This window comes from Podarcis tiliguerta, assembly GCF_965153285.1.
Source record: "Podarcis tiliguerta genome assembly, chromosome: 13".
Taxonomy (NCBI): domain Eukaryota; kingdom Metazoa; phylum Chordata; class Lepidosauria; order Squamata; family Lacertidae; genus Podarcis; species Podarcis tiliguerta.
This window is the reverse complement of record NC_139546.1, coordinates 33,922,919-33,947,040: the sequence shown is the minus strand read 5'-3', so window position 1 is coordinate 33,947,040 and position 24,122 is coordinate 33,922,919. Positions and strand designations below refer to the sequence as shown.

General features: G+C 47.8%; 1 protein-coding gene across 13 annotated transcripts; it reads left to right on the top strand.

Moving 5' to 3' along the window:
• Window positions 1–919: 919 nt before the first annotated feature.
• TEAD2 (TEA domain transcription factor 2) lies at window positions 920–23,724 on the top strand. 13 transcript variants are annotated; one of them, XM_083411474.1, is made up of 12 exons: window positions 920–1,246; window positions 10,048–10,257; window positions 11,216–11,280; window positions 11,421–11,483; window positions 15,028–15,153; window positions 15,899–15,957; window positions 16,104–16,165; window positions 16,270–16,403; window positions 17,772–17,942; window positions 19,116–19,271; window positions 20,771–20,926; window positions 21,623–23,724. In XM_083411474.1, the coding sequence occupies exons 2-12, from the start codon at window positions 10,110–10,112 to the stop codon at window positions 21,734–21,736; spliced, it is 1,254 nt and encodes a 417-aa protein (XP_083267600.1). In that variant the 5' UTR covers window positions 920–1,246; window positions 10,048–10,109; the 3' UTR covers window positions 21,737–23,724. The 13 variants fall into 13 exon arrangements, 12 of the variants coding, with proteins under 12 accessions (XP_083267600.1, XP_083267608.1, XP_083267610.1 ...); XM_083411482.1 differs by having other exon boundaries at window positions 945–1,246; window positions 19,116–19,178; XM_083411484.1 differs by having other exon boundaries at window positions 947–1,094; window positions 19,116–19,178.
• The last annotated feature ends 398 nt before the right edge of the window (window positions 23,725–24,122 follow it).

The window sequence follows — 24,122 nt, the reverse complement described above, 5'->3', positions numbered from 1 at the left end:
TTTTAGGTGGCCTTGTTGTGAATTTGCTGGGACGTCCAACCCTGGGAACATTGGCAACTGTCTTGAATGTTTTCCACTTTCGAATAATCTTTCTCACTGTAGAATGATGGACTTAAAATTGGTTGGAGGTGGCCTTATAACCCATCCCAGTTTCATGAGCAACAACAATTGCTTCTCGAAGAGCATTGCTGATGTGTTTCCTACTTGGCATTGCGCTACAACACACCCGAATGCCCCAGGCCAGCAAATTGAAACTTCAGCTTTTATAGAGATGGGCACATTTGCTCATGATCAATTAAGCAAAGGCATTTGATTAGCTGCTACATAGCTTCTTAATTCCTATGGAAGCAGTAAGGGTGTATTTAGGTTTTCTCCATTTTGGCTTTATTTCTGTTAAATAAATCATGGCACAGTGTAATACGTCATGTGCTGTTGTCCATCCGAGTTTGTATTTACCTAATTTTCAGACCTGCTAAGGAAAGATGATTTCCTCATAGCCAGCTGCCTCTGTCTGGCTTCTGGTACCTTGCTGGTCAGATACCTCTGGGAAGCCTACAAGGAGGCCTTGGAAACAAACAAACGCAAGCCCTTTGCTGTGGCTTCCTTCGCTCTGGTCTTCCAACTACTTGCTGCCTCTGAAGCAATTTAGGACTAATTTATCCTCCACGAATTTGCTTTAGAATGTAAACGAGTGTCGCTGCCCGCATCTTGAGGAAGTTAACTTGTGCGTCGTTCCTTGTTTTGCAACATTATCACCCGGTCCCCTAAGAAAGGTATCGCGCGCCCTTTCCTGGTCCCGTTTCCTGCTTGGCGGGGCGTGTGCGTGTGTTTTTGTGTGTGTGTTTGCGTGTCCTGTGTGAACACGAAACTCCGCCCCTTCCAGCCCTCGGCTCCTCCCCTCGTGGAACTGACTCACTGCTGCTAATTTAATTCCTCTGCTCATTCCAAGGATTCCAGAGGAAAACTGTCACCTTTCCAAAATACCACGCAGGCCTGTTGCTCCTCTGCGCGCACCACCACGCTGCTCTTCTTCCCATTTCCAATCCCAAGGAGTGGGCAGGAACCTCCTGGATGAGTCAAAATTAACCCTAGCGGTGAAGAGCTTTTATTCTCTTTTTTTCACGCCCCCCCTTCCCTCCCCCTTAAAGCAAAGTTCAGGGAAAGTTTCTCCTTTACGTTCTCTCCCCCCCCCCCCGCCCGCCTTCACTAGCGCGCACAAAACCGGCCTCTTGGGTATCTTCTGAAAGTAAGTAATATTTCCTCCCCTCCTCCCAATCGTTCGTTCTGTTTAATTTACTACTTGGGAGCAAGCCCTGACAAGGAAGATTTCGATTTAAACGTGCATCTGGTGGTGAGCTGTGATTTAGCTTTTGATTTTGGTTTGCAGGGAGGATAAACGTTGCTTGCAACTTTTCTTCTTTTGTGGGAAAAGTCGACCACCACTTTAATTTAAAGAAGTGGAAGACTGGAAGCGTGAGGGTTTCTGTATGCGTACATAAATATATTGTGGTTTTAATTTATTTTATGTATGGGTGCTGATATATAGGTACTGAAATATATATATTTGTCACTGGATTGCTTGGGACTATGTTTTAAAAATATCTTTATAATATCCAGTAATTTGTGTGAATTTCACGCTGTATTCTTTAATTTTGCACGTAAGTAGTAAGAGGTTGCCGCCCTTAACCCTCTTAATATATATAAACGTTTTTGAATGTGAAATATCGAAGCAGAGAGATGGGAGGGAGTACCACACCTTTTTTAATGGCTTGATTGTGTGCCTGTGAGTTTCTCTTTGTCTGAGTAAAGGACAGGGGCTATAACTTTTTGTCTGAAAGCCAAGAGTTCATGAGGTTGCTTGCAGGGGGCAATTGTGTGATTCGGTGTCGTTTTGATAGCGAGTTTCAATGGAGGGCGGAGATGGGTTTGTTCCAAATTTTATTTTGTTAAGCTTGATTCTCCACTTGGAAGGGATGTAGTGTGTGTTTGTGTTTTAACTTTCCCCATCTCCTCTCTCTCTCACAATGTCAGCCATTAAGGAAGGGCAGTCTTTATCTTACCTGATCTATACATTCCCCACTGCCCCAAGGGGTCAACAAACACTTCCTGAAATCCTCTGCCCATTTACTTCTAAGCCACACACAATGGGAATTACTTCTGAGTAAACATGGGGGGGGGGGAGTACCCTCCTTCAAAGATATCTGTGAGTGTGTGAGTGATGATTCAAAGACTTCTGAGCAAGGAGAACCCTCTTTTTAAAAATCAAAATGTAGAAATTCTGATTTGTGGGCTGCCTGATTAGTGTTGTTAGGAAATACCTGAGCCCACACAGGCCAAAACAAGGCTCATTTTTGAAATGTTCTGTGAAAGGGAAAAGTTCAAACATATGTCACGCCTACTGTGTTGTGGATGGCCAAGATCTGAAATACAGAAGTGTCATCTGGCAATCCTGGTTGTAAGGCAATGGTGACCCAACTTCAGGCTTGAAGGATCTACTTCATTTTTTACTGCAACCCTGAGATCCCTCAACCAGAGCCAGATGCAAAATGGTGGTTCGGGAATTGGAGCCAGTTCTCTTCTGCTGCCTGTGAGTGGAAGAACCAGCTTACAATAACATTCCCTTGTCCAAAACTCTGGAAAGCTGTTGCTGGTCAGTGTGAACAGTACCGCACTAGATGCACCAATGGTCAAAGCTGCTATAAGGCAGCTTCTGAATAAGAGTCCTCAGTGGATTGTAACAATAAGCATTCAAGCTGTCTAGCAAAACTATACAATACAAAGACTGGGGCAACCACAATACACTCAGGTTAATGTATGATCTACTGTCAATTATACAAATAGCTAATGGTAGTAGAGTTGCAGGGGGTAATTTTAGAACTGGGACTTATTAGACCTTGTAGATAGAAATGTGTGCTACTTTTGTGAACGTGTCAGCAGCCCCTTTCACATTTGGGGGTTCTCTGCCCATTCATCTGAGCAGGAATCCTGGCCTTCTCCCCCCAAAGTCCTGCCCTGGTGGCATTACTGAAAAGTAGAGCTGCCATCTGCCTGCCCTTTATTTTAGGTGCTTAAATTCCCTCTCAGCTCCCACCCCACTTTGTCAAAGGCCCTTTGCTAGAGTCAGGAAAAAGTTTTTGGATGGATAGCCGTTATCTCCCTGAGTTCCTCACATTCAAGCACAAAGCATCTTTGAATATTTTTTAAAAACAGACTTTTCCAACGCTAGCCCTACGCAGTGTAGTAGTCCCAACCGAAACTAATGGAAATGATTAACTTTGGGCTCATTATTTTCAGCTGGGTTGATCCTGAGTAGAACTTGGTTAAAATTACAACCCTGTGTCTCCAAAGGTTGGCTGGTTTTCTCAGGAACAGGTAACACTGGGGGAGTTTTGTTAAGCCGTAAGGAAAATTTCCAGTCTGCCTGTCTTGCGTGTATTGGTGGCGTTGCGATTGAATGTTCTGTGTGCCACATCTAGTGAGCAGGTGTGTTGGCGCTGAAACTGTTGTATGCTTCATGTTGTGGCTTTTGCAACTGCGGCGCCTGCAAGCAAGGATGGGCCAGTAAATGTGTGTGTATGAGAGGGGTGGGGGGTGGGCAGGTTGGATACAGCAGTTTCCATTTGCACAAGACCTTGATGTGACTTGTTCCAAAAACAAACATGACCTTTCACATGGGTGCATGCGTTTCTCAAATTACAGGATGAGGTTGGGGCCCATTGCTGCTTTGTGGAGGGCAGCTTGCTTTTCTTAACTTCCATGCAACTTTTTTTTCTTTTCCTTTGTACACGAAAACTTGTGGAAAGCAAATCAAAACACTGCATTTGAGGCATTTTGGAGTTGTGCATTCGTAGCCACCTGCGACTGATCCTTTTGTCTGTTTCTGCTGCAAACTCTGCAGAACTGTTAAGCTTTTGGAATGGGGAGTCTAGATCCCACCTTTGTCTTTTGAAATTTTACTCCATTTTGCAGGCTCTAGACAGGATCAAAATTATCTTAGCATTTCCTCAGTTCATGGCATACAAAGGCATTGAATGAGACCTACCCTCCAGTTTGGCTTGTTCTCAAAATGGAGTCTTCATAAACTCCTCCTTTTAAAAAAGAAAACTTCAGCCCCAACAACAATTACTGGAGCTCTTTCTCCGTGCATCATATTCCTTTCGTTTATTTTAGCTTTATTTGGGTTTACCACTTGCATTAAGAGCCTTCCAAAATAACAGTCTGCAGGGTCTGTTGGAAAAATGGTTTTTATTAGAAAGGTACATAGATAGTAAAATGTGTAGCTCAATCGTATGCTTACTCCCAGGTAAGATTTGAACCATGCCATCTAATCCTAAACCAGTAAAAGGTAAAGGACCCCTGGATGGTTAAGTCCAGTCAAAGGCGACTATGGGGTTGCGGCACTCATCTCACTTTTAGGCTGAGGGAGCCGGCATTTGTCCACAGACAGCTTTCCGGGTCATATGGCCAGCATGACTAAAGCGCTTCTGGCACAACGGGACACTGCGACGAGTGCCAGAGCCACAGAAATGCCATTTACCTTCCTGCCGCAGCGGTACCTATTTATTTACTTGCGCTTGCTTGCTTTCGAACTGCTAGGTTGGCAGGAGCTGGAACAGAGCAATGGAAGCTTGCCCTGTTGCGGGGATTCGAACCAGCAAGTCCAAGAGGCTCGGTGGTTTAGACCACAGCGCCACCCGCATCCCTAAACCAGCGTGGTGCAGTGGCTTCAGCTGTTTTGCAAGATAACTGTCATCAACTCCTGGTTGGGGAAGACTGAGTTGGACTAGGACCAGGGAGGCCCAGGTTCACATATCTATCTTGTCAGGAACCATGCAAGCTGACCTGGGCCAACTACTACCTCTCAGCCTAACCTACCTCACAGGGTTGTTCAGAAGATAAAAGAGAGTCTGGAAAGAACCATGTATGCTAGCTAGCTGAGTAGCTTGGAGGAAGCGTGGGATATGAAACATATACCGTATTTTTTGCTCTATAAGACTCACTTTTTCCCTCCTAAAAAGTAAGGGGAAATGTGTGTGCGTCTTATGGAGTGAATGCAGACCGCGCAGCTATCCCAGAAGCCAGAACAGCAAGAGGGATTGCTGCTTTCACTGCGCAGCGATCCCTCTTGCTGTTCTGGCTTCTGAGATTCTGAATATTTTTTTTCTTCTTTTCCTCCTCCAAAAACTAGGTGCGTCTTGTGGTCTGGTGTGTCTTATAGAGCGAAAAATACGGTAATTTACTCAGAAATAGCTGGAGTTCATGGGATTTACTCCCATCTGATATAAATTGTAGCTGTAGTTTATCAAGCATAGGCTCCATTCTTTAATACCTTTAATTCCAGTAATGCAGAGTCAAAAGAGCATAATTTTGCTGTGGAACATGGTGAAAAGAAACAAAGGCTGCTGGAAAATGCTAAGAGAAAAAAAAGTACTCGAATACTGAAAATAGACACTCTGTACACTGATTTGTATAGTTTTCACTTAAGAGCTACAGTTCCCCTTAAACTACAGTTCCTAGGAAGCTGTATGCTTAAAATGTGTTTTAAATGTATGTCTGCCTGCCGCTACCTATGTTTAGCAATTTGTGGCCCCTTGACAGCCCAAAAGGGGAGAGAGAACCAACTCTTTCATAGTATACAAAAGCTCTTCTGTCTGCTTGAATGAAGGCAACTTTTTTTTTCCTTTTTGCCATAGACAAGTGGCTATTACAAGTCTCTCAGAGCTGTTTATAAACAGAGTTTATATATCAAGCACTTGGTTCTTTCTCAGTAAATAACACTTTCAAGCAGTTTTTCTTTCTTTCGGATTTGTGCAATGCAATATGGTACCCTCTCCTTTGTTCCATACTTGTGTGGAGATATCCCAGAGCAAGTAGGGGTATCAACTAAATGTCAGCTCAAAATGTCTGCCTAATGTCTGAGGCGAGATGCTTCAGTTTGGATTGTCCAGATGACGATATTCTTCATTGTATACTCATATTGGTTTATGCGGAGATGGTACTTGTACGCAACTGTTATGTCTGAATTATCGGTTCAATGTTTGTCCTTCTTTCGAACCTTTGTTTTGCTGCCAAAGAACATCCAATTGCCTTTCTTTCAGATGATTCTACGGCTCAGCTTTCCCAAAACTAGGCTGCACTCTGAAAATCACTTAAGTAGTAGAAGTGGTTTCGAGATTGCAGCAGTACAGGAAATCCAGTTGGGTGGGACAAGCCAACCTCCCCCCCCCCCCCCCCGGAAGAGGAGACTTGAAGGAAGCTGTTCCCTCTGGATTTGTTGTGGATGGGAAGTTTGTCAGGCGAGCCTAGTTCCCTCCCCATCTCACCCCCGCCCCTTTGCCACTTAAAAATCAGAGGAAAACCTCGGTACAAAAGCAAAAAAACCAAAATCAGTTGTTCTGACTTCCACGACGCATGTCCTTGGCCTGGTTCTGAGGAAGTTTGTGGTTGTGATTAATCTTACGCCAGGGAAGTGCCTTTCTTCGTAAAAAGTTTTTATCCGTCTGGGAAGGTTGCAGCTGTTGGGAGCCTTCTGGCGGCAGCGGTGGTGCAGGGTTAGCAAAGGAAATAAAGGCCCACAATCCAAAAAGGCGGGGTGGGGGGAATCTGATCACAGATTAAAGAGCCAGCCCCCTTCCTGTCTTTTAAAGCAAGACGTAATCCATACTGGAAGGCCTCTTTGTCTTGCTGCTGATTGTGCTCCCAGGGGTCACTTGTACTGGCATAACCAGGCAAAGAACCGGGTTTCCACTTGACAGGGAACAGTAAGGGGGGGGACAGGAGAGGCCTACACCTTTTCTTTCTTTCGTTCCCCGATCAATCTGGTTTCTCTGAAGGAGACTTAATTGGCCTACGCTGGACTTTTCACGCAGACAACAACAACCCAGTTTTTGCTCTTTACATTTCAACCCTGCTCCCCTCTCCAAGCTAAAGGCTTTCAGGGTCTACAGTAGACCTAAGGTCTACTGACTGGCCACCGCCTTCCCAAAATGAGGCAAACCTTGCTATTAACAACTGTCAATTAGAATATCTCCCCCCCCCCCCCCACGGAGAAACATGCTATTTTCTTTATCACCCTTAAGAGCTTTGCCACTTTGGCTCCATTTGTTTTATTTGTCAGTGGTGCTGCTTTCCCCCATGTTGCTCTGTGTCCGTATGATGCCCCCCACCCCATATAGATAGTGATGCCAAAGGCCAATCCACCCACCTCAATACTATCATGTTGTTGTTGGCATCTTGTCTGTCTCAAGAGACAATGGAGTATGCCTCCAGGGGTGACGTCAAACTGCTGCATTAGCCGCACTGAAGTGATATCCCCTCAGTGCATGCCTGGGGGAGGTCCTGGGCTGCCCAGACAAGACCCACTTCTTGGATTCGCTGATGTTGTCCAAAGGAAAGCAGAGAAATAATTTTGGCATTGGTTTGGCTGCAGGAGTTGCTGGAAGGAGGCGTTCAAGGCACCATCCAACCATCTTAGGGACTCAATTCCGGATTTGTGTAGAGTTTAGCCGATACTCAGCACCTTTCTCCCCAACCAGGGAAATGGTTCTTTAGCCTTCCTTCCTCTACCATGAATAGAAACAATTCACATAATACATTTAAAGCTCTATGATACCACTTGAAAAGTTGTGACTTCCCCTAAAGAATTCTGGCATCTGCAGCTTGTTGAGAGTGCAGAGAAGAGACCCCTATTCCTCTCACAGAGCTACCATTCCCAGAGTGGTTTTAACAGTCAATCGCTCTTCCCAAGGAACTCTGGAAGATAGTAGCTCTGCAAGGGAAATAAGAGTCTCCTAACAACTCTCTGTACCTTAACAAACCATAGTTTGCTAGTCGATCTGGTGGCTGAGCGGTGGTGAGGCCTAGGCAGATCAGGCCTCTTAAGAAACTTCTATCTTAGATCTACTGCTCTGTTAGTTTTCAATAGGTAGGCCTGCTGTCTACCTACGGGTGAAACTGGCACCCAGATAACATCTTTCCACTGCCCACAGAAACCCTGTCCTGTGCCTGGCCTCCCTTCACCTCCTCCAGACCTTAATTAATTGCACTGCTGCTATGATCAGCTTCACAGACCTCTCCTCACTGCGTTTCACTAAAAACAGCAACTCCCCAAAAACCAGGTTAACAACATGGGACTACACTTCAGGGTTGCCGTACTTTACCTCTTCACTTCCTCCAGGAAAATGGGCATAAGAACAGTACTTGGCAGGGCAGGCGTAACCCACAATCTCGGCCATAGTCCTTTCCCCTGCAATATGGGTCTGTTATGCTATACCATGTTTACAAATTGAGAAGAAAATCACTCCCCCCCCCCCAATATGAAATAAGTCCTTAGGGCATGAGTGCCTGATTTACTGCTAATTTTTAATTGTCGTACTACTGCCTAATCACAGCTACACTAAATCCAACATACTTGAACTTTCTATTGGGCAGCAGTGAGGAGCACTCAAGGCGTCACAAACCAATAGTCAATAATGATAATGGGAGTTTCACTCTAGCCCCTGACTCAATGGCTTGAACCGCTTTCCTAAATGTCAATCATTTGGGTGGGATTTCACTCACAGGCTGCAAACATTGAAAAGTAGGAGGAGGCTTGTTCCCCATGAAACAAATTGAGAATTGGGGGCTGCACATTTTTGCCTCAGATCTTGGGTTCTACAGAAGCTAGAAAAAGAAAAAAAGTTGGAAATCTGTGAGCATCTGCCGGTGTCGAAACCCTTCCTTGTCACAGCCAAAACTTGAGATGATGGTCCTTAGCCTTGCTGTCTCACTTAAATACTCTTTAAATACAGGGTAGTTGTATCAGCAGCTATTACTCATTGCTAAATTGAACCTCTGCTATTAGAGGTAATATACCTCTGTTTGCGAGACACAGAGATCAAAGAGAGGGGGATTTTTGTTCCTTTGTGCTCTAGTTATAAGTTTATCGGGAGCATCTGATAGCCACTGCTGCTGAGACAATGCTGGACAACAAATATTATTTGCCTTGCTGCTTCCAATCAGTTCTCTGGTCAGCATAGGAATGGGCAACTTAACTTGCGATAGAAGTACAGTGGTACCTCGGGTTACATACGCTTCAGGTTACACACGCTTCAGGTTACAGACTCCGCTAACCCAGAAATAGTACCTCGGGTTAAGAACTTTGCTTCAGGATGAGAACAGAAATCGTGCTCTGGCAGCGCGGCAGCAGCGGGAGGCCCCATTAGCTAAAGTGGTTCTTCAGGTTAAGAACAGTTTCAGGTTAAGAACGGACCTCCAGAACAAATTAAGTACTTAACCCGAGGTACCACTGTATATAGGGCATATCCCAGTGTCATTTTAGGACCTGGGAGACCAGGAATCAAATCCCTACTTGGACATGGAGCTCACTGGATGATGTTGGACCAGTCATTGCCTCTCTCAGACTAACCTACCACACTCACAGGGTTGCTGTGGGGATTCAATGAGGAGAGAGGAGAACCATGTACGCCATCTTGAGCTCCTTGGGATAGGAAGGCAATAAATAAATATGCAGAAGGTGCCAGGTTCAGTCCTCTGCATAGAATTGTAGCATTGGAAGAGTGACCACGAGGGTCGTCTAGTCCAACCCCCTGCAGTCTTTTGCCGAGCGTGGATCTTGAACCCACAATTTAGAGTCTCATGTTTTACCATCTGAGCTATCCCAGGTAGGCTGGGAATGTCCTCTGTCTGAAATGCTACAGAATATTGTCTACCCAGTGTAAATAATTCTAAGCTAAATGGACCAATAGCCTGACTTGGGAAGGTGGCTTCCAATGCCCTTCAGATATTATTGAGAACCTCCAGCTCCCATTATCCATAACCATTGGGCATGCTGGCTAAGACTGGGGGGAGTTAGGAGTCCAGGAGCCACAGGTTCCCCACCCTTGGTCTAGGACTAACTGTATGACACCAAGCTTTCCACAGGTAAAAACAACCAAATGGGAAGGAAGGGGAAATGGAGGTGAGCTGTTGCCCATCTTCTGTCAGTTAGGAAACTTTCCGCTCCTCCATCCCTCAGATCTGATTGCTGCCTGTTCTGCTTTCTTCCAGGTAACCCTCCTGACACCATAGAGCCTGGCAGCTGGGGCGAGGGGGCCAGCCCCTCTGGGGAGATGGGGGACGCTGGGGAGAAGGGTCTGGACAACGATGCAGAAGGGGTCTGGAGCCCTGATATTGAGCAGAGTTTCCAGGAGGCCCTGGCCATCTACCCACCCTGTGGGAGGCGGAAGATCATTCTTTCGGATGAGGGGAAGATGTACGGTAGGTGGGACTTAACTTTGACCCATTAGACCAGCTGCTCTTGTCCTTGGTTCTCTTTGGGGATCGTCCTGCAAGCCATAGTATATGATGAGAAGCAATGGGCTCAGAATACGTGAGGTAAAAAAAGAAGACGACGCTTTTCTAGCTCCCTGAAGAAATGGAAGGAGCTGGGAAGGTGGCCACTGATGGTGCTGTGTTCCTGCGGTACACCGCTAGCAGTGCCTTTTCCCTTCCAGCTCTGAGAGGTGGAAAGAGGTGGTCCTCAGATGCGGCCTCCATGGTACTGTGCCATAGATTCTGTGCAGAAGGCTCTCTTTAGGGACAGAAAAGAAACAAAAGAGCCAGCAGGGCCAGGAAGAGAAATGAGGGAACTAAATGTACCGTTGTAAACAGAGGCCCTACAATGTGCCGCGCTAGACCTATAAGGACAGGGACTCACCTGGAGGCAGTTCTTACTCTCCATTGGCGAGCGGCTAATGACAATTCCATTTTCAGTTATGCAGTTTGTAGCATCCCTTTCTTTTATGGAACTGCTACATCAACACCCTGCATTTGGACAAGTCACTCTCTCTTAGCCTGACCCACCTCACAGGGTTGTTGTGAAGATAAACCCACAGAAAGCACCCTGGGGTCTTTAGAGGCAGTGTGGGGTGTACCTATGGTGATGGGGGACAACCGTGTGCAAGGTCTGCTGGAGGAGGGGTCAGGTTTGCATCTGCCCACATCTGCGGTGGGCATGACCTGACAGTCCAGATGATTCAGAAGTTAGCAGGGTTGTGTCTCTGAGCACGTGCAGAGTTGGGGAGGCTGCAAGCTCAGCATGCTTTGACCTGCCCCGTGTGGCAACTTATCACTGTTGTCAGCAGCATGGTCAAGAGAGGCGGGGGAATGCCACCTCTGTATATGGTGCTCAAGTTGGATGGGTTGTTTTCCTGATTTCTTGCCTCTTCTCTCTCAGGCCGCAATGAACTCATTGCCCGCTACATTAAACTGAGGACAGGCAAAACACGGACAAGGAAACAGGTAAACGTGATGGGCTTGACATGAAGCCTAAGACTGCAGGAAATAAATCTGAGGTGTGTGGGGAGAATGAGGCCTGGTGAGATTTCCCCCTTTCTCTCACAGAGTTTCCTGCTAAGTCTCTCCCCCAACTCCTTCCACAGGTCTCCAGTCACATCCAGGTTTTGGCCCGGCGGAAAACCCGTGAGATTCAGGCCAAGCTCAAGGTGAGTCCCTTCCCTGCATTCCCTGAAATGTTTATGACAAGCTTGCACCTCTGGATTCCCGTTCTGCTGAAGGAGTAGTAGTAAGGGGGGTACATATTTTACCCCCCAAAGTCCCATAATGCTTTGCTGGTACTTGAGACAAGCTCTAGGTTTGGGGGAAGTTATTGGGAAAGTGCCACCAACCAAACCCCACCCCACCCCGGTCTCTGGGGAAATTGTTTTTTATTATTATGTGTTCCGTTTATTACCCATCATTCACCATCAACATTAAAAACAGCTAAAACAAATCACAGTCACTGGAATAGGGTGGTTCCTGAAAACACATCTCTCAGGTGTCAAAGGTGGGAACTACAGTGGTACCTTGGTTTTTAAACAGCTTAGTTCATGAACAACTTGGAATTTGAACGCCGCAAACCCAGAAGGTGTTCCGGTTTGCGAACTTTTTTCAGAATTGGAACTGTTCCGTTTTGAGTGTTACACTTCCGTTTTCAGTGCCACACTTTCGTTTTGAGTGCCCCTGCTCCTGTTTGCACGTGAATAGGAGCAGGATGGGGCAGCTCAGCTGGGGACTAGAAAGCCTCCACTTCCGAGCTGAGGATCCCTGACCCACTCCTGCTTGCATGGGAGTAGGAGCTGGATCGGGGCTGCTTACCTGGAGAGGTGCAGGCTCCATCACACTTTTCCACTGAGGGGTACATGGCTGCGTTCACCTCAATAGAGAAGTTTAAAGAAGCATCGTGTGCCATTGCGGAGGCAGCCTGATGACAGCTGCCTCAGCAGTGGTTTAGGGGCTCTCAGATGCCACTGCTGGGCTGCTTCCACCTTTGCCACCCCAGGCTGCCTTCGGGTGGTGCAGGGGCTCTGATGCTGTGGAGCTCCTTTAAACTTCTTCCTTGAGGGGTAGCGCAGCCGTGAACCCCTCAATAGAAAGTGTGATAGAGCCTGCACTTCCCCAGCTGAGCAGGCCCATCCAGCTCCTACTCCCGTGCAAGCAGGAGCAGGGGTGGGGATCTCTTTGGAATGCTTTGGTTTTAGAATGGACTTCCAGAACGGATTAAGTTTGAGAACCAAGGTACCACTGTATACTGTATAATGAAGGTTTCAGGCCTAGGGGCTGCCACAGGGGATGCCTTCTCTTGGGCTGCTACCACCCCACCCCAAACATCTGAAAGCCCCCGCTGCCGACCTCAACATCTGAGGAAAGAAAGCACAATTTGGGATATTTGGGTCCTAAGCCATTTAGGGCTTTAATGTGAGTGCCTTGAGTTTACCAACAGAAGTGGGGCAAGCAGCTGTGTTGGCAAGCGAGAAGAGCTCTTCCCAGCTGCAGTGAGGTAGCCGCCATTTTAATTTCCCCAAAGCCCTGTCACCTCCAAAGTAGCATTGTGCTGCATCTGCAAGGGGCTGCTTTCTTAAAGTGGCCTGCACTGGTCAAAGCGTGTTGATTTTTCAAGACTGTTGTCCCATCCCACCTGTCCTGCTTGGAGCTGGGAGAGGAGCTCTGAGCAGCTGCAGCGAGCAAGGGGAGACATCCATCTTAATCTTGGCCCTCCTACATCCCTGATGTAGGAGTGTTGCATCGGGCCCTGGGGAGGAATTAACAATGATGGCTCCCTAGCAGCTGCTCTGAGCGCCTCTCGACACGAAGGAGCAAAGGCAGACAGAAAGGGGCCCAGTACAGGCAGCTGCCCTGAGCAGGTGGGCCTGTTTTAAGGAAACCTCGCTGATCGATGCTGAGAGGAGCCCTGAAGGGCTTCAGCAAGCAAAAGGAGCCCACTTGAAACCCCCACCACCACCACCATGGCTGTGATGCAGCACTGCTACCATGTCAGGGACACTGAAGGTGCAGTTAAAGGGACTCTTCATTGTTTCAGTCTATCGGCCGCCTTCTCGGTGCCAAACATCAGGGTGATTTTTTTCCTGTAGAGCCCAGGCTGGAGGGGATAGGTCAGGGAGTTCTGAGTTCTGAGATTTGAACAAAGCTTAGTAATTAGCAGGGGAAGAATGAAGTGTGACTGCAAACCAGGAATCCTGGTTTTCTGAGGAGATTTTTTAATAGGACGATATTGATACTGACCTCCCTAAGGAGTCCATTCCACTGTTGAACAGCTCTTCCTGTCAGAAGCTCCTTTGATATTTAGTCGGAATCTTCTTGTAATTTGAAGCCATTGGTCTTGAGTCCTACCCTCCAGGGCAGGAGAAAAGCTTGCTCCATCCTCCATGTGGCAACCATTTGGGATATTTGAAGATGGTTATCCTGTCTCTTCTCTGTCTCCACTTTGGTGGGCTACCAGTTCTCTCAACCTCATTTTGCAATGGAGTCCAGTGCAGTGATTTCTAAGCAATTCTTCAGGGTGTGGTCTGAGCCTCAGCAACTGATGCAGCCCCCTTTCTGGAGCTAACTAGGTGTGGGTCTCGCCAATGCCAATATATACCACCTTGAATTCCATAATGGAAGGAAAGGCAGCATGTAAATGATGGTAATTATACTATTGTTTGTAACCCAGTGGCTCACAAGGGGACTAACCCCCAGGCACTCCAGGGTGAACACCTTATAACAGGGGTGTTTAACCAACTGTCCTTGAGGCACTGCTGGCTTCCAGCTCCCATCTGCCCCAGCCAACATGGCCAATGGTCCGGCATGATGAGAGTTGTTCTCCAGTAGTGAGTGATCCCTACACCAACGGCTTCCTCAATGAGAAGACAGGTGATGACTGATGGTTTGCCTATATAGCACCTTGTCCCCTACAAATGTCTCCTGTGGGGTGATAGAATCATAGAATAGAATCATAGAATCATAGAGTTGGAAGAGACCACAAGGGCCATCGAGTCCAACCCCCTGCCAAGCAGGAAACACCATCAGAGCACTCCTGACATATGGCTGTCAAGCCTCTGCTTAAAGACCTCCAAAGAAGGAGACTCCACCACACTCCTTGGCAGCAAATTCCACTGTCGAACAGCTCTTACTGTCAGGAAGTTCTTCCTAATGTTTAGGTGGAATCTTCTTTCTTGTAGTTTGGATCCATTGCTCCGTGTCCGCTTCTCTGGAGCAGCAGAAAACAACCTTTCTCCCTCCTCTATGTGACATCCTTTTATATATTTGAACATGGCTATCATAAACCCCTTAACCTCCTCTTCTCCAGGCTAAACATGCCCAGCTCCCTTAGCCGTTCCTCATATGGCATCGTTTCCAGGCCTTTGACCATTTTGGTTGCCCTCCTCTGGACACGTTCCAGTTTGTCAGTGTCCTTCTTGAACTGTGGTGCCCAGAACTGGACACAGTACTCCAGGTGAGGTCTGACCAGAGCAGAATACAGTGGCACTGTAGCCCCTGAAGAAATTACATTACCCCCACAGTCAAAGTTATGTGTGTCATTATGCACCCCATAACCCCCTGAAACTTCCAGACCCTTCACGGCTGATTTGCAGGCATTCCTCAGTAGAGAAATCAATGTGGAAAAAGAGGCCTTAAGGGTAGGATGTTTTGAGAACTCCTGCGCAAGGGAAACGGGCATTTGAAAACCAGGATTTGTCTCTCTTCAAGGACCAGGTAGCAAAGGACAAAGCGCTTCAGACTATGGCAGCCATGTCTTCTGCTCAACTCGTATCTGCCACGGTCCTCCAGGAAAAACTGGGCTTGTCAGAACCCCACTACCCACCCAGCACCACCGTAAGCATGTGGAAGAGGGGCTGTGAGGTGGGGTTTCTATGGGGCTGTAACGCTATGGCAGGAATGGAGAACCTGTGGGCTCCCAGATGTTGTGGGACTGCAGTTCCCATAATCCCTGGCAATTAGCCATGCCCACTGGGGCTGTTGAGAGCAATAGTTTAGCAAAACCTGCAAGCCCACAGGTTCCCGGTTCCTGTTCTCTTTCTGTACTAAAAACTTAGATTAAGGTTTCTGCCAGTTTAGCTCTCAGCTCTCCCAAGGAATCTTGGGAATTGTAGTTTGGTGACATTCAAAAGAATTCTCTGTGTTAGATCATTAGCTCTTTCCTGGAGAGAGGAAATTATTATTAAATGGTGTTTAAGTTAAGAGTTGTTGCTGAATAAATGAAACCTCAGCTGACAGATCATATGTACAAGCATTAGTCAATTATATTTGCATATGGGCAAAAACTGTGTTTTGGAAGCAAGAAGCATGCTTCCTAAGTTTTTTAGATCAGATGACTTAGCAGACGTCATCACCACAGAAGAGGCATTCTCCTCTTCCAAGATGGAGTCTTAGTTTTTATAAACACTTGTTTTTTTGTTTGTTTTTTTGTTTGTTTCTTTTTTTAATAATCACTCTCCACTGAATTTGGTCAATTAAACGGTTTTAAAATTTGATTTCATCAGTTCAGAGTAAACAGAATAAATGTTGCAGCCCTAACTTAAGTATGTAGTGCAGTTTTTAACTCTTCTGACTTTTCCAGTCCACAGAGTTCTTCCAGTTTTGGACAGGGGATGCAAGCCAATCCCAAGACACTCTAGAGTAAGTTGTTGTTGTTGTTTTCAGTCATTGACACACACGCACTGCTGGGAGCAGCAATTTGTCTAGCATTTCTGCACTGTGTGTTGCAATGCCCCCCTGTTGAAAAGCCATATCTTGACTCTCCTCTTTCTCCCTCCTACCCTTAGCATCAAGCCTATCCTCCAAGCGCCATACCCCATCCCAGTCCCAGCACCCGCTGCTGTCCCAGGTAAGCCACCATCTTCCTAAACCGCTTGCCTTCCTATGAGGCGGGGGGGGGGGTGTTTGAGAGTGCGCCAGTCGGTCTCAGCGCCTTCTCCCTCGGCTCAGCAGGTTACCATGCACCCCCAGGGAGAGCCCCCCGCCTCCCCAGCGCTACCTCTTGGCAGGGAAGCCACATTGGTACGGAAACGCTTCGGCTGGTGGAGTTCACTGCGTTTGTGGAGCGGCAGGCAGAACAAGATGCGGTGAGATGTGTACCTATACTTAACACCATTCGCACACTTGCGCCTCGTGCCAGCTGTCCCCATATATTGTCTTGAAAAGTTTGGGAGTTGGCCTGATGATGTAATTGACCGTGTGTTGGAGATCTAGTTTCAAGACTGCACTCAGTGATGAGATGCTTAGCGGGTGGCCTTGGGCCAGTCACAGTCTCACTGCCTAACCTGTCTCACAGGGTTATTTAAGAGGATAAAATAGGACAGCTCGTGTTTATGTTGCTCTGAGTTCCTTGGAGGAAGGGCAGGGCTTGATAAACAGAAGTGGATGGAGGGACGAGTATAAGAAACTACATGCAGCAAGTGGAGAAGCTAAGGTTAAGATACCAGTACAGTTGTACCTTGGATCCCAAATGCCTTGCCAGTCGAACATTTTGGCTCCCGAATGCCGCAAACCCGGAAGTGAATGTTCTGGTTTGCGAATATTATTTGGAACCTGAACATCCTCCACGGCTTCTGATTGGCTGCAGGAGCTTCCTGCAGCCAATCGGAAGCTGCCCCTTGGTTTCTTCCAGAATGGAATTTCATTCGACTTCCGAGGTACCACTGTAGGCTGATATTCATCTCAAGATTAAATTTGGAGAGACAGAAATGTGGGGAAGTAGCTAAAAGTTTGAGCTGCGTAGGGCGGGAAATTTGGGGTTCAGATCCCACCATTGCCATGAACTTATCCTGTGTGAACAGGATACTGGACTAGGTGGGGCATTGGCCTGATCCTGAAGGCTCATCTTATTAGGTGACCTGGAGTAAGTTGCTGTCTCTCAGCCTCTGACCACAAGCCAGTGTGGTTTAGTGGTTAAGGTGTTTTATTAGAGTTGGTGCAATCCAGGTTCTAATCCCTAATTAGATGTGAAACTCGCTGGATAATCTTGGGTTAGTCACTCACTATCTCTCCATCTGACTTACCTCACAGGGTTATTGTGAGGATAAAATGAGGGGAGAGAACATTGTGTGCTACCTGTAGCTCACTGGAGGGAAACGCAGGATAAACATGTCATACTTAAAAACAACAGCAACCCAGCAATATCAGAATTGCACATATTGTATTCCTGCTTTACCGAGTTAATTGGGAGGATCATGGCAGTAACATTTGCATCTGATGAAGTAGTCCCTAGTCCACACAAGCTTACACCATAACAAAATGTGTTAGTCCTTAGCTTAAGGTGCAGCAACAGACTAGCACGAGTACCATATTGAAAGCAGTTGTAAAGCACTCTAAAAAAAAAGCTATTTGCATTCTAGCTTCTTTTGGCAAGCGATTCAGTAAATCAAAATTCGGGCAGCTGGTGCCAGTCTGCATCATTCCATGCACTGACTTCTACCCTTTCCTCTCGGCAGTGTAAGCAGCTACACCGCTTTGTGCATATCGACCCGACACCAGCCTCTGACTCCCCGCTGGAGACGGTGGACGTACGCCAAATCTACGACAAATTCCCTGAGCGGGGAGGTGGGCTGCGAGACCTATATGACCAGGGGCCTTCTCATGCCTTCTTCTTGGTCAAGTTCTGGGTGAGAACCGCCCTGCTTCCCTCAATCCCCAACAAGCTAGGAAGGCAAAAGCTCCTTTGCTGCATTATATATAGATATTTACCTGGCCAGTTTGCTGGGGCTGGTGGATTGCCTTGGTGGTTCAAAGCAGATAAAGCAGATTCTGGGTACATTCATGCCAGATCTCCTAGAAAAGCTTGGCATGGCTCCATCACTGTTTGGGTGGAGGGGCAAATGAGCCATTTTGAATACTGACCTAATGAATGCATTGTTGTTGCTTCAGCTGTGCGCATTAGCCGCCTTCCAGCTTCAAATAGGATCCGGCAGGTCCCAGCCAGAAAAACTGTTGCAAGGGAGCTTTGGTCTCTGCTCCTAGCTAATTGAAAGCTGCTCTAAGCATCTTTACAGCTACAGAAAAATGCCAGTGAGCCTGCAACAAAACGTTGCAGTATAGGGTGCTCCCATTTACTGTACCCGCCAGCCATGACCCCTCCCACATGGTCCCCACCACTCCAAACAACAGACTGTCAGCGTTCTGAAGCTACTGAGCATGCTCAGTCTTTGTTGCCATGTTTTTGGTGGGTTCCCCCTCCATGTAGGGTTTTTATTTCTTAAAGATGTTTCCTACTGTTGAAATCCTTGGCAGAGCCACAAGCTTTCCGAAGCCTTCCATTTGTGGCATGGCTGATGTTATTTTGGCAATGTCAGGATTGGCCCTCGGAGAACTTAGTTTGCTGTTTGTGTGTAGGATAATGGATATGCATTTATATTGCTATAACGATGCACACAAATGCCAGGTCCTCAAGCAAATAGAATTGCAATGGTTCACAGAAGTAATAATTGCATACAGGATATGCAAGGTTACTTGCAAACACCCCCCAAGGCCAACCCAAATGAATCATCAGTAGTAAACTTTAGAACATTGTCTTATCCACCAAGGCCAGACCTCAGAAGATCACAAAAAGGGCAGGAAGGTGATCCCCACCCTCTATCCTCCTGGCCCCAGCAAGTGATGTTCAATGGCATATTACTTCTCTGCATGTGGGGTTTTTGTTTAGCTGCTGTGGCAAGTAGTTGTGGAATGGACATTCCCATCCCACCCCCCACTTACAAAGTACTACCTGAAATGTATGACATTCTGCTTTTTATATCAGTCGCATTTCCCCCCCCCCCCCATTTCTCCTGTTACCATAGGCTGATCTGAGCTTTCCCCTCCTTGAAGAAGAACCAGGGGGCACAGGAGGGGCCTTCTATGGGGTGAGCAGCCGATACGAGGGCCCACGGGCTCTGACTCTCAGTTGCACCTCCAAGGTCTGCTCCTTTGGCAAACAGGTGGTGGAAAAACTGGAGGTGGGTGCGGGGGGGCAGGGGAGAGTTGGCAGGGGGATGACGGGACTTGCGGGGGGGGGAGTGGATGGGGAGAGAAGAGGGGGTTGCCACACTGGCGGGTGGGGGTGCCAGAGGAACAGGGTTCATTTACGCCTAAGAAGCTTCTGTGCAGCAGCTTGTGAAAAAGTAGCCACGTCTGCCACAATTCAAGTTGCCTTTTACCCGCTGCGTACACACCACACCCATGAGGAATCCTGGGGAATGTAGTTCACCCTCTACAAAGCCACACTGCCCAGCACTCTTGGCAAACCACAGTTCCCAGGATTCTTTGGGGGAAGCCACGTGCTTTAGAGGTGTGGTGTGCATGCAGCCTATTTCTCTGTTTATCCCATTGCTGCATGCTGTATCTCTCCAGGATTTTGGGTGGGGGCAGAAGCATTGTTAGGGTGACCCAGGCAGCTTGAGCTTCAAATCTCCTGCCTTTCCCTCTCCGCCCCAAACTTAAACCCAAACCCTGCTTATAGGGCTGCTGGGACTACATTTGCATCTATGCATTTAAACTGGCATATGCAGATTTGTGTCAAGGGTCTGTGTTCCCATCCCTTCAAATATTTGCAGTGCCCCTGGGCAGGAATCTCTCAGGCCACCTGCTTCCTTATCCTTTTAACAGGCCATTGTGTGTGGGAGGTTGAACCTTCTGGCTTTTTGCGTGCAAAACATGTGTTCCGGCACTGAGCTGTTGTGCCTTCCATTGCAGCCAATGTGGTTCCCCTCAGACATTGCTGGACATCCGCCCATGCTCATTGGCCTGAGGCTGACTGGTCTTCAAAGTCCAACAACATATTGAGGGCACCGAGTTGGCTGTTTCTGCTCTGGCAGAGATATGGGGAAGCTCTGGCTCTCCAGATGTTGGACCCCAACTCCCATCATCCCTGACTATTGGGCCAGGCTGGCTGGGGTTGATGGGAGTTCGGCTCCAGCATCTTGAAGGCTGCAGGTCCTCCATCCCTTCATCTGAAGCTTTCCCTCTGATGTGCTGGATGCAGGGAACCTGGTACCCCACTTACCCGATGGAGACCATTAAAAAAGGGGAGACCTGCAGCCTAATGCTAAATCTGTGCATGTCTTAAACTATAGAAGGGCCTGGAAGCTAGGAAGATCTGCAGGGTCAAGAGCAACTTGGCCTACAATGTTTAAGAAGTTAAGTGTGTGTGAGTGTGAAAGTGTTGAGCTGTATCAGCTACTGGACATTGAGGAGTTAAGATTTGCATCCCACAAACAGATTTACAGTACTTGGAAGTTGGGGGGGGAAACAGGCTTAATTTCAGTCGAACTAATCTTTGCATCGTTTTAAGTTTAGGAGTGTGAGTCTTGCTCCTTTTAGAAGGTTGTCCCTATGGTGGCGGAGGAAGAGAGGCGGCTTCTTCCTTTGTAAAAAGGTGGTGTGCATGTGTTAGGTTCTCCCTGTGTCTCATATGCCCGCTTTGCCATTAACCACTCCCATCTCCCCAACTCTGCAGACAGCTGAGCCTCCCCACTGGGAAGACGGACGCTTTGTTTTCCAGCTGCAGCGCTCACCGCTGTGCGAGTACCTCATCAACTTCATCCGCAAACTGCGAACGTTGCCAGAAAAGCCGATGATGGACAGCGTGCTTGAAAACTTCACCATCCTGCAGGTATTTGGGGAAGGAAACAAGGGGCCATCTTGCGCTCTCTCTATCTCTCTGCCTTTCTTTCCTTCCCTGGGGGAGGAGAAGGCAGAATAGGGAGCCAAGCCAAAACTTGAATTCTCCATAAATAGAAACTCCAGTCCTTGACCGACCAGAGTCAGTACAGTACAGGGCAACCTTTTAATTTCCCACAGCTCTCCAGGGTGATGCATTGTGGGAAATTTAAATGGCACTAATAAAATCCTCCAGTGGCAAGCTCTAGCTTGGGAACATTCCTTCATGTAGGGTAGCAAGGGCAGTGTGGCATGATGCCTCTTCTAAGATTAAGCTGGCTGTGCCTTGTGCATCCATGATGTAATAGTGTGCTGGTTGTAACTATATTTTCTCATGCGGAAACACAGGCATAACCGAACAGAGCAGAATTCAGTTGACAGACTTACGCTTCTTTTAATTGAGAAGCAACCCTTAATAAATGCTCGTGTTTTGCAATTTGTGAATCAGCTGTAAGGCAGTGGAGACCTGGTACAGCAATAAGGGTGAGGGAAGGGAAGATGGCAGCACCTGTCAAATTTGCTATGGGGGCCGCAGCAAGCTCCCTGTGGGAGAGATTTAGGGAAATCTCATTATGCTCCTAGATACGGGCAGGATTATCCCCTTGCACTGCTGTGAAACTTGTCAGAATACGCTCCATCCCCTCCACAGGTTTTGCGGGATCAAGAAACTCAGGAGTTACTTTTATGTGTGGCCTTTGTGTTTGAAGTGTCTGCCAGCGAGCACGGGGCACAACACCACATCTACCGGCTGGGCCGGGAGTGATGAACAGCTTTTACCCCACCTCCATGCTCCAAAATGGGTCACTCCCTCACCCACCAGGAGGTCTGCGGCCTGTCTGTGAACTGTGAATGGACTGCTATGACAACTGCTGAACCTTGTGTGATAATGGCTTTTTTGTCACCTGGCAACCACCGGCAAACCCAGCAACTGATTCTACCAATGGATATCCTCCTCTCTCCCTGATGGCCACAAAGTTAGGCCCGAGGCCCAAGCCCAGAAGCGCTGCTGTAATTCAACGGAGAAGCTCGCAGCTATGGCAACAGCATTGTCGAGCAGCAGTGCTTTCAGGGCAAGCTCCCCCCCCCCCCCCCGTTCCCAGTCAAGCTGTGGGATATCAGGAGTTAACCTCTACCATACATATGCCATTGACCGAGAACATCCCCCTCCGTGTGGCTGGGATTTCACACACTCCATTGTCAATGAGACACGTGGCATTTTTGAGGACGGTTGCTTTCAATAATCTGGCAGAAGTTTGATGTAACTTAACCTGTCCGTGTGAGAATTAGGAGTAAGGAGATCAACCTGTTTTGGGGGTGGGCCACACCACTTCACCTCAGGTAGCGGGCTCCACATGATTGTAGGCTCCTCCCCAGAAAAGCTAGTGTTCTGTGTGTGGGGTTTTTGGTATGGAGAAGCATTCAGTAAGGCGAGCCTCTGCTTGCAGCCTGAGGTGACACAGCCCTGAAAGCAGTATACATTTGATCTTGCAGGCTCTCTTTACAAGTACTACACCTAATCTGGTGTTGTTTTTAACCATGCCTACTTTGGGGGCGGGGGAGGAGTCTCATTGTAGAATTTAGTGGGCCTTACTCCCTGTCGCACTGGAGGTGGAGATGTTCACCTTTCAGAGGCCTATTACCTCACAAGAGATTCAAGGCTTTGTCTATACATGCAGCAGAATGAGGAGGTAGAACGGCTGCAGTGGGGCCAACACTACAGACTACAGGCAGGCGATTCTATTCGTTATTATTCCCAGGTGTAAACTCCCTTGAAGAACACCAGCAAACCCAGGGAGAAAAGTTCGCCTGCAGGCCTCTTGCCTGCAGCACTTGCTTTCTGCTAGCAAGAGTTTTATGTAGGCCGGCACCCGAAAAGATGGTTCAGCGGGCCGGTCTTTGAGCTGAAAATAACCGTTCCCTTCAACGGGAGTGCAGAACCTTTCTTTCCTGTTAGAGGCCAGCATAGCCTCAGCACCCATTGTTTGGGGCCCACCTTCTAGTGGTGAGTGGGGGCACCCCATTTCACCCCTTCCTTGCCACTGCCATGAATTTGCACTCCTCCTTGGGGGAAGGCTGTAGCACAGGAGGGGAACTCTTGCTTCACATGCAGCCAGTCCCAGGTTCAACCCCACTATCTCTAGGTAAGGCAGGGAGAGACCTTTGTGGAACCCAGGTGAGCCACTGCCAGCCCATGCAGATGCTAATTAGGGTCAGACTCTGCCTACGGCAGCTTTCTCTGCTGCCACCCTGTAGCTGCAAATGGGGAAGCCACATGGTTTATTCCACAGCTTTCTTCTGCTGGCTGTTTAGACCCAGCCTCTGATGGAGCGAAGTGTAAGAACGAGCCAAGCTTTGCTTAAAAGTGTGGGGTGTACGAGACACATTTGGACTTTATGTACAGTGCTACCTCAGTTTACGCAGTTTACGAACTTAATCTGTTCCAGAAGTCTGTACTTAAACCAAAACCATTCTTAAACCGAGGCGCGTTCCCTAATGAGGCCTCCCGCCTCCGGTGCCCTTCCACCGTTGATTCCGTTCTTAGACTGAGGTAAAGTTATCAAACCAAGACACTATTTCCGGTTTTGTGGAGTTTGTAAACCAAATAGTTCTTAAACCGAGGTACCGCTGTACTTTCTTCGTATATAGTCCTTTTCCCTTGCCCCTTTGCCATTCACAAGGTTGCAGCGGTCTCTCGCTTTGGTGGGAAACGGGGCAAATTATGTGATCTTGCATAAAGTTTATTTTGACATAGTACGGAGGTCTGAGTGATTTTTCGTTTCCCCTTCAGCCCATTCTCACTCGAGAGGCCTGTAGGTTTGCAGCTTTCGCTGTGGGGTTGACTGCTTTGGAGGGCAGGGTGGAAGGGTTCATTAGCAGACAGGTTGGAGCAGGATTAACCCTTTCTTGGGTTTTGTACTTGCGGGTGGTGCTGTGGTCTAAACCACTGAGCCTTTTGCCGATCAGAAGGTCGGCGGTTCAAATCCCCGCGACGGGATGAGCTCCCATTGTTCTGTCCCAGCTCCTGCCCACCTAGCAGTTCGAAAGCATGCCAGTGCCAGTAGATAAATAGGTACCGCTGCAGCAGTAAGATAAACGGCATTTCCGTGTGCTCTGGTTTCCGTCACGGTGTCTCGTTGTGCCAGAAGCGG

Coding starts and splice junctions, on each gene's coding strand:
- TEAD2 (XM_083411474.1), top strand. CDS start 10,110: ATGGGGGACGCTGGGGAGAAGGGTCTGGACAACGATGCAGAAGGGGTC. Junction 10,258..11,215: donor GGATGAGGGGAAGATGTACG/GTAGGTGGGACT, acceptor CTTCTCTCTCAG/GCCGCAATGAACTCATTGCC. Junction 20,927..21,622: donor AAAACTTCACCATCCTGCAG/GTATTTGGGGAA, acceptor TCCCCTCCACAG/GTTTTGCGGGATCAAGAAAC.